The sequence below is a fragment of the Arvicola amphibius genome, chromosome 4, assembly GCF_903992535.2.
Source record: "Arvicola amphibius chromosome 4, mArvAmp1.2, whole genome shotgun sequence".
In the NCBI taxonomy this organism is placed as follows: Eukaryota; Metazoa; Chordata; class Mammalia; order Rodentia; family Cricetidae; genus Arvicola; species Arvicola amphibius.
This window is the reverse complement of record NC_052050.1, coordinates 15,698,061-15,713,532: the sequence shown is the minus strand read 5'-3', so window position 1 is coordinate 15,713,532 and position 15,472 is coordinate 15,698,061. Positions and strand designations below refer to the sequence as shown.

The window sequence follows — 15,472 nt, the reverse complement described above, 5'->3', positions numbered from 1 at the left end:
AGCCAACCAGAGTTAGAGTAGTCAGTGCCGCTTTCCAGGCGAGTACTGTCTGTGAATAATGTGTTCTGTGGACTGGCATCATTAGTGAAAGGCTTGGTTCTGAAATACTAGTCTTATTTTCTCCAGGGTGCTATCAGTTTTGTTTTAAGCAAAGAAATGTTCTTGGCCTATATACACATGGAAGTTTGCCACAACCCTATAACCTAGTAGTTACTTTAAACAGAATCAAAGTAGGAGTTAGAAATTTTCCAAGAGGTTTTTTTGAGTTGCAGAGCATGTCTAAGTTTTTAGCTACTCTTGTGATCAAATGCCTGTGCATGGCTAGCGACTTTTTAAACTGTTAAAAAATAAGAGTTTGAGCTGGGTGTGTGGCACACACCTTTAATCCCAGCACTCAAGAGGCAGAGGCAAGTGAATCTGTGAGTTTGAGGTCAGCCTGGTCTACATATTGAGTTCAGGGGTGTATAAAGCGACTCTGTCTCAAAAAAAAAAAAATGTGTGTGTGTGTGTGTGTGTGTGTGTGTGTGTGTGTGTGAACTTGAGAAGTAGAACTAGAACCAGTCTTAACATTAACCCCTGTGTACATTTATTTAAGGCTTAAAAGTGACCTTCACTGCAGAGAGGACCAAGCTCTGCCCTCCTGTGACAGACTAAACAAAAACCAGTGTCAAGAGTTGCAAAATAAAATTGAGTACATATATTTTCAAAAAATTGCCACATTTTCCCTTATGAACCCACTTACCTTTAGGTCAGGAACAGGTTATTTGAAAGCTTGGCTTTGTATAAATTATAGGGAGTTTTAATTTTGCATATGGTTCAGTTATAGATAATTAAGCCAGACCCAAAGGCAATGCCAGGCCAGCAAGATGGCTCAGTGAATAAGGGCACACACTCATTAGCCTAATGTCCTGAGTTCTGTCTCAGAGGAGAACTGAAACCTACAAAGTGTTCTCTGTCCACATTTTGTTTATATATATATAAACACAGTGTGTGTGTGTATATATATATTTATATATACACACAAACACATTGTGTGTATACCAAATAAATAATGTAAATTTTTTAAAGATTTATTTTTATTTTGTGTGTGTCTGATTTGCTTGCATACATGTAAGTGCATCAGATCTCCTGGAACTGGAGTTACAGACACTTGTGAGCTGCCATATGGGTGCTGGGAATTGAACCAGGGTCCTCTGGAAGAGCCACCAGTGCTCTTAACCTCTGAGCTGTCTCTTCAGCTCCCAAATGTAAATATTTTAAATGCCATAATTTTTAGGTTAAAAAAAATTACAAGTGACTAGTTAATTTGAATTTCAGGACTTCTTTGATTAGAGTCCAACATTTGAAAACTAAAATATCTGTGCATACCTAATAACTTTTTAATTTAATAACTTTTTATTTATTCTTTGTGCCTTTCACATCCCATTCATTTCCCCATCCACTCATATCTGCCCTCTGCCCTTGTAACCCTCCTCAATAAAATAAAATTTAAGAGGAGAAAAGGAAAAAAAATCAATCTCATCGTGTAAGCTGCAGTGTGACACAGTGAGTCTTGCAGTAAAGCCTTTTGTCCATATAGCTTAACGTGCAAGTGTTCATTGCAAACAGTCATTGGTCTGGTTTGGTTCAAGGCCTCTGGTTTCTGCCCCCCCCCCCCCACCATCCACTCCCATTCCGTCCCTCTATACCTGAGGTGGTTGGGAAAGCTGGCACTGAGGTCATAAGAGCAAGAGAGCTTCCCCTGCCCCTCACTGCAGCACTCAGGAGAGGAGGTCTTGCACCTTGCCTGGGCAACACAGTAGAGCTGACCCTGTTGGCAGAGATGTGTGTGAACCAGCCCCAAAGTTGTGAACATGAGGAAGCTGTCCCCACTACTTGTCTGTCATGTGGAGGTGTGAACGGGGAACAACTGCCGCCCCCCCCCCTTACCCTTCATTGCCTATAACAGACAAGGGAGCTGACCCTGCCCCTTCCCAGCTATAGCACTCAGGAAAGCAGGTCCTGCTCCTCACCTGGGCAGCATAGTAGAGCTGACACTGTTGGCAGAAGTGCAGGTGAACTGGCCCTGAGGATGTAAGAGTGGGATAACTGATGAGGGCAAGGGAAAGATGTCCTACCCCTTCTTGCCCCTACCACCTGTGGTAGGTGAGGGAACTGACCCTCCCCCTTACCAACTGCAGCACTCAGGAAAGTGGGCCCTGCACCTCACACTTGGTTACTTGGGCAGACAGTAGAGCTGACCCTACTGATGTGGGGTAGAGGAGGGGTTGGACTGCCCTGAGAGTGTGATTGTGGGAGATCTGTCCCGTGTGATTCATCTGTGATAGGGTGGTGTGGGCAAGGGAAAGATGCCCTCCCACCGCCCCCACCCTCGCTAACTGTGGGAGGTGGGAGAACTGGCCCTGAGATCATAAGAGTAGGAGAGCTGGCCCTGAGGGTGTAGATGTAGTAGAGTCAGCCCTGACGATGTGAAGGGAGAACTGGCCCTGCCCCTTGCTCATCACTTGGAGGGAAATTGTCAGGCAGTGCTGGAGAGCTCACCCTGATGGTGAGGACAAGGGAGAGCTGGCAGGCTGACAAACTCTGCATTACCCAGGCCAGAACCTAGGTTATAAGTTTCCCCACCCCACCATCTACCCCATCTGTGATCTATTGGAGCACATGAAGAGTCAGGTTCTGCAGACCCAAAACTACAGTCAACAATCCAGTATCTTGTAGAAGAATGAAAATAGACCCATATCTATCACCATGCACAAAACTCAATTCCAAATGGATCAAAGACCTCAACATAAAGCCAGATACACTGAACCTTATAGAAGAGAAAGTGGGAAGTACACTTGAACGCATTGGCACAGGGAACCACTTCCTAAATATAAGCCCAGCAGCATAGACACTGAGAGAAACAATTAATAAATGGGATCTCCTGAAACTGAAAAGCTTCTGTAAAGCAAAAGACACGGTCAACAAGACAAAACGACAGTCCACAGAATGGGAGATCTTCACTAACTCCATATCAGACAGAGATCTGATCTCCAAAATATAAAGAACTCAAGAAACTGGACACCAAAAGAACACATAATCCAATAAAAAAATGGAGTACAGACCTTAACAGAGAACTCTCCACAGAGGAATCTAAAATGGCTGAAAGTCTCTTAAGGAAATGTTCAACATCCATAATCATCAGAGAAATGCAAATCAAAACAACTCAGATTCCATCTTACACCTGTAAAAATGGCCAAGATCAAAAACACTGATGACAACTTATGCTGGAGAGGTTGTGGGGTAAAGGGAACACTTTTACATTGCTGGTGGGAATGCAAGCTGGTACAGCCCCTTTGGATGTCAGTGTGGCAATTTCTCAGAAAATTAGGAAACAACCTTCCTCAAGACCCAGTAATACCACTTTTGGGTATATACCCAAAGGATGCTCAATCGTGCCACAAGGACATGTGCTCAGCTATATTCATAGAAACTTTGTTTGTCATAGCTAGAACCTGGAAACAACCTAAATGCTCCTCGACCGAAGAATGGATAAGGAAAATGTGGTACATTTACACAATGGAGTACTACACAGCAGAAAAAATAATGACATCTTGAATTTTGCAGGAAAATGGATGGAGCTAGAAAACATCATATTGAGTGAGGTAACCCAGACCCAGAAAGACAATTATCACATGTACTCACTCATAAGTGGTTTTTAAACATAAAGCAAAGAAAACCAGCCTGCACATCACAATCCCAGAGAAGTTAGACAACAATGAGGACACTAAGAGAGACATACATAGATCTAATCTATATGGGAAGTAGAAAAAGACAAGATCTCCTGAGTAAATTGGGAGCATGGAGGCCTTGGGGAAGGGTTGAAGGGGAGAGGGGAGAGGCAGGGAGGGGAGCAGAGAAAAATGTAGAGCTCAATAAGAATCAATTTAAAAAAAACAACAATCCAGTATCTAAAGAGTCAGTGAGGGCCCAGCATCGATAGTGTAGCCTAATAGTTTTTGTGTTGTCATGAGAAGTATGGCTGTAATAAGTAAGTAAGGACCTTTTGTCAGTCTATGTCAGTTTTCCAAATCAGTTCGGAAGATGGGAAAACATCTACATTCTCTCTCCCTCTCTCTGTTTCTCTGTATGTCTCTCTAGATCTCTCTCTCCTCTCTCTCTTTAACAAAGTATAACTCTTAATTATTTTCTAATAGTTTTCTATTTTTCCTACCCTTTGTCCAGTCTTTAAAACATTACATTCGGGACTGGGAAGAGAGCTTGGTAAAGTTTTGTCCCACAAACATAGGACCATGACCACAGCAACTCTTACAGAAGAAAGCATGGAGTCGGGGCCTTGCTTACAGTTTCAGAGGGTCAGTCCATTGTGACAGGGAGCATGGTGGAAAGTTTGGGGCTAGGACAGTAGCTAAGAGCTACATACTGATCCACAGCACAGAGATGGAGCCTATCATTGGCTTTTGAAACCTGAAGCCTATTCTACACTTCCTCCAACAAGGCCACACCTCCTAATCATTTTAATATTAAAAACTCTACTCCCTAGTGACAAAGCATTCAAATATTCAAATCTATGGAGGTGGAAGCCATCTTATTCAGATCACAACAGAGAATAAAGAGGACACTGATGTCAGCCTCTGACAACCTGCACATACATGGGAACACATCAGCACACAAACACCATACACACAGAGAGGCGGGGTTTTTTTATTATTAAAACAACAAATTTCAGCTAGCTGTGATAGCATAAACCTGCATTGGGGAGCTAAAAAGGAACACTAAGTTCAAGCCCAGCCTGAGGTACATAGGGAGACCTTACCTCCAAATAATAAATAAAACTATGCATTTGAAATGCCATGGTTAAATAAATGTCTGTTACAAGATGAACCTTGTATCTCCAAAGTATTCTCCCTACTGTACAAACAGTACAGAAAATGAAATATATATTCAGAATGTCTACTACACTGAAGAAAAAGAAAAAATACTGATTTCTTTTTCCTGTATCCTTTATATTCTCTTCATAGCTACTTGTAAGTCTGTGGCTCCATTGTTTTGTTTAGAAGAACAAAGCCTGGTGTATTGTTGCATACCTGCAATCCCTAACCAGGTCATCCTTGGCTACAGAGTGAGTTTGAGGCTAGCCTGGGCTATGTCTAGCCCCAACCCCTGCCCCAATAATAAGAAAAAAGTTGTCTTTTTCACAGCTGTTTTCTTGTCTCTAAGATCATCTTACATGGACAGTTCTGATAGTCGTGCTTGCTAATCTCTTTTCTAAAACTTATTATCTTAATTAGTTTAAAGGAAAAGAATAGTCTTAAACTACAATGCCTGCCTTTGACTCTTTAGATTTGAGAGCACAAGAGTAGAGGTCGACCAATACTTTGTCCAGCTAATTTTCTCTGCAGAGTTTCTTCTCTAGATTCCATTCTCACATAGATTGACAGGTTTTGTAACTAGATTAAGAACCTCAAAACAGAGATACCCATAGCAGAGAAGACAATCTTGGTATAGGAAAAGTGAAACTAGGTGAATTTGACCAAAGTGATTTTTCAGTTAATTCATTATTATGATTAGCCCCAGATAGTGTGATCCCTTTTTAATGTCCTTATTATTTTTCTTCAAAAAATATCCTTTCTGGAGAAGGCAGCCAAGATTATTATTCTTGGAGGTAAAGTTGTTACATTAGTTGTTAATTGATTACATTAATCAGACATAGTAATTTACTGTGTTTGCATAAAACATAACATTTAGAAGCATATCAATCCATGTTTAACATTGAACACTAGAAAAGAACAGCTGTCCATCCTCAGTATTGTTATCTGCCCTTAGCCCTGACAGCCGCAGCAGGAAGGGGCAAACTGGACGTGTGCCGTCTGCTTCTGGAACAAGGGGCAGCAGTGGCCCAGCCAAACCGCAGAGGAGCGGTGCCCCTTTTCAGCACTGTTCGCCAGGGCCACTGGCAGGTAAGTGTGGTGCCGCTTTCGGCCCTCTGAAAAGAATGAGTTCCAGGTAGAAACTTCTGATGCAAAGAAAAGAAGCCACATATGGGCTTCTCAGCAATCTTCAGACCTGAGGACATGGGCCTTTGTTACTGATGTTCCACTCAATTGAAAGTGTAAGAAATTAACATTCACCTGGTGTGGTGGTACCTACCTTAAATCCCAGCACTCGAACGCAGAGGCAGGCGAATCTCTTTTGAGTTCAAGGCCACAGCCTGGTCTACAGAGTGAGTTCTAGAATAGCCAGAACTACATAGTGAAACCCTGCTCAAAAAAAAAAGGAGTGGGTGAGGATTTAACACTCAAAACCATTGTTGTGAGCTAAATTGATTTACTGTGGTCATGAAGAAACCGCCGTTTCTATGTGACAGTATTTGCCAGTTGATTGAGAGGTTCACATCCCAGCAGACCCCTGCAGACCAGTTACTCACAAATGTTTCAGACTTGCCAGAAGAAAACACATTATGTGCAAACTCTAGTTATTTGGTCTTTCCAGGGGTTTGGACTCTAGAAAAACCATTAACTTATACACTAGGATGGAAAAGAAAGGATACTGACAATGATCTTTGGAAGTACTTGAATAGGAAAAAAGACTCCAGAAGCCAAAAGTGCTTAACAAAAGGCACTGCTGTTACCAGGAGCACTTTATTGTAGTCAGTTCAGTGGCGATGTTGTTGGTGCTGCAGGCTTGCAGCCTCCAGAGAGTAATAAAATGGAACTGGCATGGCTGGAGCTTCCATTATGGGATGGTTCAGACCACAGCTTGTCTTTTTTTCTAACTTAATGTCATAGTCAGATGTTCAGCGATGAATCCTCATTTGCTTATCCCAAAGGGAGTTAGAAAGTAAGTCTTGTGTCATTAGAACTGTACAGAAACTCATAAGTAGAAAGCTGCTCATAGAAAGGACTCAAGTCTGCAAGTAGTCTTCCACACTGTAGGAGACCACATGCATGTCATCTCCACAGCTCTGAGAGTAACCAGCCTCTGCTTCTCTGCACTTGCAGATTGTTGACCTGTTACTTACCCACGGAGCTGATGTCAACATGGCAGACAAGCAGGGTCGTACTCCCCTGATGATGGCTGCTTCTGAAGGCCATCTAGGAACCGTGGACTTTCTACTTGCACAAGGTAAGTCCTGAGAGGCCAGAGCTGTGAATAAAGCCTGTAATAACCCACTGAACTCCTCCTGACTTTCATTACATGTTAAGAATTTATAAGGATTATCAGGCCCACAACCCCAGAGAAGCTAGATTAAAGAAAAAAAAAAAAACAGGAGGCCCCTAAGAGGGACACATGGAGGCCCAGGAAAGAGAGACAGTAACGATCTCCTGGGTAAGCTGGGAGAGTGGTAGAAGAGAGGGGTGGGGGTGGAACATGAGGGGATGGGATGGATGAGTTGGGGAAGGGATGGAGAGGGAGAGCAACGAAAGTGATAGATAGTCTTGATAGAGGGAGCCATTATGGGGTTAAGGAGAAACCAGATGCTAGAGAAATTCCCAAGAATCCGCAAGGATGACCCCAGCTAAGACTCCTAGCAATAGTGGAGAGGTGCCTGAACTGGCCTTCTCTTATAATCAGATTAGTGACTACCCTAATTATCATAGAACCTACATCCAGTAACTGAAGGAAGCAGATGTAGTGATCCACAGCCAAGCACTGGGCTGAGCTCCTAGAGCTTAGTTGAAAAGAAGGGTAAGGAATCATATGAGCAAGTGGGGGCAAGATCATGGTTGGAAAAACCACAGAGACAGACAGCTGACCAGAGCTAGTGGGACTGTGGACTGACATCTGGGGATCCTGCATGGGCCAAACTAAGTCCTCTGAATGAGGGTGACAGTTATGTGGCTTGATCTGCTGGGGATGGGAGGCTTGACTCCCCAAGGGAAGCATCGCCTCCCCTCCAAGGAGTGGATGGGGGTGGTGAGATGGAGGAGGATGGGGGAAGGGGGGAACTGGGGCTAGTACGTAAATTTTTTAAAAATATAAAGAAAAAGTTTAAAAAAAAGAATTTACTAATACAGCCAGGTGATCCATGTCTTTAATTCTAGCAAGGGCAGGCAGATTTGAGACCACCAGGACAGCTAGAACTGTTACACAGAGAAACTCTGTCTTAAATTCACCCACAAAAAAGAATTTACTAATTCAGTTGATCAGAAAAGCCATCAGCTCCTGCCCTGTGGTTTGTTTTTTCCCTTCACTTTTTTAAAATAAGATTACAGGCTGGTCTTTGACCCACAACATTGATTTTCTGCCTCAATTACCTGGCACTTTCTTGTGGTTGGTGTGTGTGTGTGTGTGTGTGTGTGTGTGTGTGTGTGTTATAAATATTTGACCAGGCTAGATTCAAACTTGAAGTGATCTTAGCTTCCAGAGAGCCAAGTTTACAGGTGTGCCTCACCACTCCCAGCCTGCCCACTTATATGCTGTGGAGTTCTCCGAATGCTGACATTCTCTGACATTCTCTTTTTCTTTATAGCCTAAGAGATTGTTACGAAACAAACACATTGTGAACTTTCTTTCAAATCAATAATCTCCCAAATTTAGTTTTTAAATGTATACCCAGTAAATAAGCATCTATTTTAGAGGGTAATTTTACTGTGGCTGCTACTGGTTGTGGAGGTGGTGTGGGGCCTCATTATGTAGACCTGGAACTTGTTTTATAGACCAGGGTAACCTCAGACTCACACAGATCTACCTGCCTCTTCCTCCCAAGTGTTGGGATTAAGGGTGTGCACCAACATACCAGGTGAAGCTGGGTATCAGTTTGACTGCATAGCTGGTACTGTTCTTGAATCTAAAGGAGGTAAAGAGAAGACACTTGATAGCAATGAGACCCTCTTTGGAGAATCGGGATATTACTATTAAGTTACATAAATTTCTTATGGCATTTTGCAGCATACATCCTTGGTAAATGGAAACAAGTTAAAGGGGTGGGCTTTGTCCTGCAGGTGCATAGTGGTAAAGCATCCCACCCCTACTGGCGGCTTTAAGCTTAGCCCCTATGTAGTAACGGTGTCACAGACCACATAGTAAAAGACTCATCACTAATGGCACTGCAGCACCACCTAGTGGAGCCTGTGGATGTGCATCAAGCAGTGGGTAGTGAGATTTGAAACCATGAATGACATCATTCCGGTCAGCCTACACTGTAAATAAACCAGACTTAAATATATATGTACTTTCCTTCAAGGAAACCCAGCCTTTTGAAGAACTGTGCCCAGACCTGAACAGCTTAGGAGCAGGAAGGCTAGGCTTCTCCTAAGAGATTTGCTGTGGCTTCAGCTCTGTCCTTTCAAGGAAGATTGTTCCTACAGCCTCAAACTCAAGGGTGGCTAGAGTCAAGAGCTGCTCTTCCAGGGCACAATGTAGCTCTTGTGTCCCCAGTACAAGGTGCCTAACAAGTCTGACTTTACAACACCTCTCTTTGTTTCTGCCAGAGAAGGGGGCAGCACTCAGAGGGGATAGACCTAGATTCTTAAGATGTGCCCTGAAGCACTGTTCCAGAACAAACTAAACCCAACAGAAAAACAGGGTCACTTCAGCACTGATAACCTCTAGATAACTACCATGTCTGATACATGCCCGTAGACACTCATTAGGCATAGACTCCAGAGGTTTGTTCTGCCTTACCCAGGGTCTTTGAACTGAATGCTTTTATATTTTCTTTGGGTGTTTTATTTTGTTGTTTTTTTTTTTTGTTGTTTTTTGTTTTTTAACTTAAGTGAGTTTTTACTAAGTCAACAAAAATTATTTAGCCTACATATTTGTAAAATATTGTAAAATAGAAACACTTAAGTGTTTTTTAATTAAGCTGTAATTTGGGGTCTGGGAATAAAGTTTAGCTGGCAGGGTGGCTCCCTAGCATACACAAAGCTCTAGGTTCAGTCCCCAGCACCATACAGACTGGACTGGCACACACCTATAATCACAGCAGTCAGGAGATGGAGAAGTAGCTCAGGCAGGCCTTAGACTCACTGTGTAATCCAAACTACCCTCAAACTCTTGATCTTCCTGCTTGCTCCTCCACATTTCTGGGATTACTGGTGTATGTCACCATTGACGGCTGGGGTTGATCTCAAAACAGAAAAATCTAGAAGTAAAAGTTGTTCTTTGACAGAATATATAGCAACATTCCTTTCTGCTACAAAGTTTTGTGTCCTCAGTCCTGTTAACACAGGACTCTCATTTGTTTTTGTAGGTGCCTCTATTGCCCTAATGGACAAAGAAGGATTGACAGCCCTCAGCTGGGCTTGTTTGAAGGGCCATCTCTCAGTAGTACGTTCTCTGGTTGATAATGGAGCTGCTACAGACCATGCTGACAAGAATGGCCGCACCCCACTGGACCTGGCAGCTTTCTATGGCGATGCTGAGGTGGTGAGTACCTTTAAACAGACCTCAGGAGAGTAAGGACAGGGGATGTCAGCCATCAATAATACTATCTAAGACCTAATGCAAATTACTATTTTGATGATTCTAAATTCGATTCTCCAGATCTATAATTCTGGAGGACAGGAATATACAAACCATTATTCAGAATCAAGACTATCACTATGATCTGAAATTATTTCTGTAACCTTGTTCAGGTAGGCAGTTTGAAAAGGGGCAAGCTGTGTCCACTGTGCCTGTTAACAGTTCTGCTTGTTCCTTGTCTAGGTCCAGTTCCTGGTGGATCATGGGGCCATGATTGAGCATGTTGACTACAGTGGGATGCGTCCTTTGGATAGGGCAGTGGGTTGCAGGAACACTTCTGTCGTAGTCACTCTGCTGAAGAAAGGAGCCAAAATAGGTAAGAGAAAGAAAGGAGGTATTAACCATCTGTGCCCAGGGGCCAGTGGTCTGGTTGCCATGGGTGTTTGGTGTGAATGTATATAGTTCTCCCTCTGCCCTGGTCCAATTACTGTCCAAGTGAACAAAGGCTACTGGCCCAGAGAGAGTACCATCTGAGCCATAGTCTATAGAAACCTGTTTCCAGAGTCACATGACTCTCTTCCCTGCCCTTTCTAGCTTTAGTCAGGAGGCTGCGCTGAGCTTATGCACATCTTAGTGCTGCCTCTGCACTAGCCCCACCCTGAGAGCATCCTGGCTCCCTGCAGCGCCATAAGCCTTTGCTTTCCCTTGCTCTGTATGTGCTTCCGACTCTCGAGCCCCTGCTGCTGCTATCCCAGCTGCTCCCCCACCCACAGACTGTAGACAAGGGTTGGCTGATGTGCTGGCTTTTTGCTGCCTGCCTCTCACTGCTGCTTTTTCCTTCTTTTTTTTTCACCTTCATCCATTTTTTTTCCTCTCCTACAACTTTTTATTTTCTCCTTTCTTTGAAGGTTGTCAGACGTTACCGAGTCGCCCACGAGGTATATTCCCTGCTGTCAGCATCAGGCGTGGTCTGATGGCTTGGTCAGCTTTGCCTTCTCCTCTTTGATTTAGCCTGCATGAGTTCCCTACACCTCTAATCTTTTAATTTACTTCACCTTAAAAGAAGATTTTTTTAATGACTGTTGCAGAGAATAACTTGAACTTTTAATAACTAACCTAAAAAGCTTAGTTGGTAAATAATTTAGTCCTCAGTAAACTAATCAATTTAACTTTATTCTTTTCTTTCATGAGTGAAATTGTCCTTATCAATGCTTGTTCGTTTCATATCTATTGACATTTGAGTTGTGTCCCTGGTTCCAGGTGAATGGCAGGGAGTCTATTTGGTACTTAGCTCTACGGGAGCCTTCAGAGTTTTTAATGAGGTTTCCCTTCTACAGAGTGCACACTTCAAAATTAAGTCTAAATGTGGGAGTTTTCCACCTCAAATAGAAAATAAATTATTCTTTCTTGGATTTTTCTAATCTTGTGGTAACCTTTACCCTTCCTTCCAACTTCTGACTTAAAATGATTCCGAACCAAGCCATTATGCGCTCCTGTGCACCACTCGGGCATCACTGCTGTCCAGTGGCACAAACTGGGACAGTTGAGGTATTCTTATTTTAAGGTGAATACAAACAAATCCAGTGCGGCTTCTTGGCAGTGGAGTACTGAACCGCTCCAGGCTAAAAGATGAGGTCATTATTGTGGAGCAAGTTGTTCTCTCAGCAGAAACTCCCCCAGGCTGTTTTTTTCACCTAGCTTCCTACCACCTTACATTGTATGAGTTCTTTACCCATCATGCATCCTGTACACTACAGGTCCAGCCACATGGGCGATGGCCACCTCCAAACCAGACATCATGATCATCCTGTTGAGCAAGCTGATGGAAGAGGGGGACATGTTTTATAAGGTGAGGGCGGGAGTAACTGTTCTCTACATGTAGAATCTTGAAAACGTGACAGTGTTCATTCTTTTCTATTGAACAACAGTAGAAAGCCATTCCTACTCCTAAGCTAGGGTTCTGTGCTTTTACCTTCCTGACAGACTACACGTGCCTCTTGCACATCTCAGAAAACTCTGGCTTTACCTGGTCACTCACAGTTTGGTAACAGGTTTTACATGAAATCTTCTAAGTAGGAACTCTTGGGGCAGTTAAAAGCAAAGTCATATACTATAGTTGTTTTCAGTTTTATTGATCTTAGTTTTTAATGCATGGTCACACACACCTGTAATCCCAGCACTTTGGAAGTGGAGACAGGAGAAAATCAGGAGCTTTAAGTTCCTCTTTGTCTATAGAATGAGTTGGAAGGCAGCCTGGAAAAAAAAACTTTATGGTAATAATAGCACTTTTAATAGGATAAACAGTGATTACTACACATTTTCTTAAAGTCACTCAATGAATGACAGACATGTCTTTAAAAAATAGGTACCCTAGCCGGGCGGTGGTGGCACACGCCTTTAATCCCAGCACTCGGGAGGCAGAGGCAGGCGGATCTCTGTGAGTTCGAGACCAGCCTGGTCTACAAGAGCTAGCTCCAGGACAGACTCTAGAAACTACAGGGAAACCCTGTCTCGAAAAAAAAAAAAAAAAATAGGTACCCTTAATACACAGTTGGCCAGAAGGAAGCTCTTAGGGTAATCCATGTCGGTCATCTCAGGGTTTCAGTTCATTGATCATCCCTGAAGGATGTAAATGATGTAAAACCCAGTTTTTAGCAGTAGATATCCTCAAGACATCACAGCTGTAAAAGGAAGTGACAGTAAAGCCTCCTTGTGTCATAAATACACAAGTTCCTGAGCATTAATTCAGTTCCTGGACTGTACCCTTTGAGTACATCATGATAATCATGGCTTTTAGAAAGCTTAAGCCTTGATCCATACTTGATAACATAAAATCACATAAATTCAAAAATCTTCATTACTGTAGGTATCATATTTTTGGACCTTTATGTCACTCTCAAGAATCTAAGCCTTAGCCGGGGGTGGTGGCGCACACCTTTAATCCCAGCACTCAGGAGGCAGAGACTGGTGGATCTCTGTGAGTTTGAAGTCAGCCTGGTCTACAGAGTGAGCCCCAGGCCAGGTTCCAAAGCTACACAGAAAAACCCTGTCTCAAAAAAAAAAAAAAAAAAAAGTCAAAATCTTGGTCACAACATAACTTCTGTTGTCCTGAGCAAGGAGTTTTGCCTCCTAATATAAATAGACAGAGCTAATACTAATCACACCCAGAGTTCTACCTTGGAAGACCGCATTTCTAATGAAAGATGATGAAAGGCAAATAGAGTGGTGCACCCTAGAGAGTTGCGACTGTACAGAGGAAGGGGTAAAGGTGGAAGCCACCACCTCTGCGTCTGTAGCAGGATCTCTAAATTGGTCAAATTTATTTCATCTTGGGAAAATGTTTCCTACAAAGTGAGAGTCACAAATTCCAAGCTTCTCTTCTCTGCTGCCATCTTACCTCATGCCTGGTCCACAAGTCGGAGGATGCAGTTGACTCATTTTTCTCCCATTATGTTAGAGAAGCCACAGCCAGGCCATTTTAGGTCCTCCTCTTTTCCCAAGGAAGAGAATTATCTATTCTGTGGGACAGCAAGGTAGAACATCAGAGAGGAACCACATAAGCCAGAACCTAGGAAGGAGCAATCACTCTGGAGTGTTGGGACCAGGAAGTCATATGTGTCCCCATGAGAGCAGTTCAAGAAAAGAAGGAATTTCCCAGGTAGCAAGGTCAGCCCTTGAAAACAGTTCAGAAATGCTTATATCCATTTGCCAAAATTCTGTTTCTCCAGCTTGAGATTTTAGGGGTCCTCTTCAACCTGCCCTTTCTTGCCAAGGGAGTTTCTATAGTAAAGACTAGACATCTGTCCTCAGCTTCAGAGGACCAATGGACTTAACCTTTATAACAGCTGCTAAGAGCAGGCAGGGATTGGAACCAGATCTCCTCAGAACTCAGCAAACCAACGTTGTATTCTTCATTTGTACCCCATTAGAAAGGTAAAGTAAAGGAAGCTGCCCAGCGCTACCAGTATGCTCTGAAGAAATTCCCTAGAGAAGGGTTTGGTGAGGACTTGAAAACCTTCCGGGAGCTGAAAGTATCTCTGCTCCTCAACCTCTCTCGATGCCGCAGGAAAATGAACGTAAGTCCTCTAATCCTTATTCTTTCTACAGTGCTGGAAGTTGATTGTTCATGTCCCTCAGTAGCTTATACTAGACCCCGAAAATCCTCTCTGCCCCATTTGAAACTTGGTTGTCCTTTACCTAGCCCAACACTGAAATAAATCCACACTGAGTACAGATCTCTCAGGCTGTAGAAAAGCTAGTTCCGTGAGCACTTTGCAGTTTCTGCATTTTTCCAACCCCCGCTGAAGTGAGCAGAACACTGTCCTCTCCATGCATGCTCCAGTCAGTTCTCAGCAGAATCTCAGCTGCAGTTAGGTCTGGATTTCAGTCACTTCCTCTAGTACACTCCTAGTCACATGCCTCAGGGTTAACCTCAAGGTTAATTTCTGAGACTGTTGAATTGTATACCTCTCTCCTCTCCTCTGTATCCCAGTATGCCATGCCTGTTTTTTTGCCTTAGATGAAATCTTAAAACTCCCTCTGGCCCCCACCATCTCCCTACTTGTCCTTGGCGCTTTTCACTTCTTTGCAGATATAGTCTCAGCCAGTACTCTTGTCATTTGACACTCCTGAACCTCTCTTAGATGCCAGAAATGCTTACAGTCATGACAGAGCCATTGCCATTACCAGAGGTTTCCCAGTTGCTCAGGAGATAGAAATAACCCAAACCAAGCATAAATTTTTAATAATAAGGGACTCAGCTGTCCAGACAAAAGTTCTGGCTGCAGTAGAAAAGGCTCTGCTATCAAGTCCCAAAAGACTTGTCCATGTGACTTTTCATCCTCTATTCTAGCCCTGAAAACCACAGTGAACGAGCCCTGGGATGGACATGGCCATCTCAGAGGACAATTTCTGACCACAGTAGGCAGAAAGGAGTGGGGACATGATACCTTTGGGTGGAGATGAAAGTGGGAAGGTGATTGGGGACAAGATAGTAAATCATGTGAAAAACTATAGTTAATACCAAAGGTCTCTGGGCCTCCCCTGAGAAGGTAGCAAAACAGTG

The 15,472-nt window shown here is 43.2% G+C and overlaps 1 protein-coding gene across 1 annotated transcript in view; it reads left to right on the top strand.

The window, feature by feature from the left end:
* Nucleotides 1-15,472, top strand: part of Tanc2 (tetratricopeptide repeat, ankyrin repeat and coiled-coil containing 2) — a 306,319-nt gene that overhangs the window by 280,287 nt on the left and 10,560 nt on the right. The window contains exons 20-25 of the mRNA XM_042055015.1: nt 5,827-5,960; nt 7,002-7,125; nt 10,196-10,371; nt 10,651-10,783; nt 12,165-12,256; nt 14,337-14,483. Of these exons, the coding sequence (XP_041910949.1) occupies nt 5,827-5,960; nt 7,002-7,125; nt 10,196-10,371; nt 10,651-10,783; nt 12,165-12,256; nt 14,337-14,483 (806 nt within the window). The remainder of the gene's footprint in view (nt 1-5,826; nt 5,961-7,001; nt 7,126-10,195; nt 10,372-10,650; nt 10,784-12,164; nt 12,257-14,336; nt 14,484-15,472) is intronic.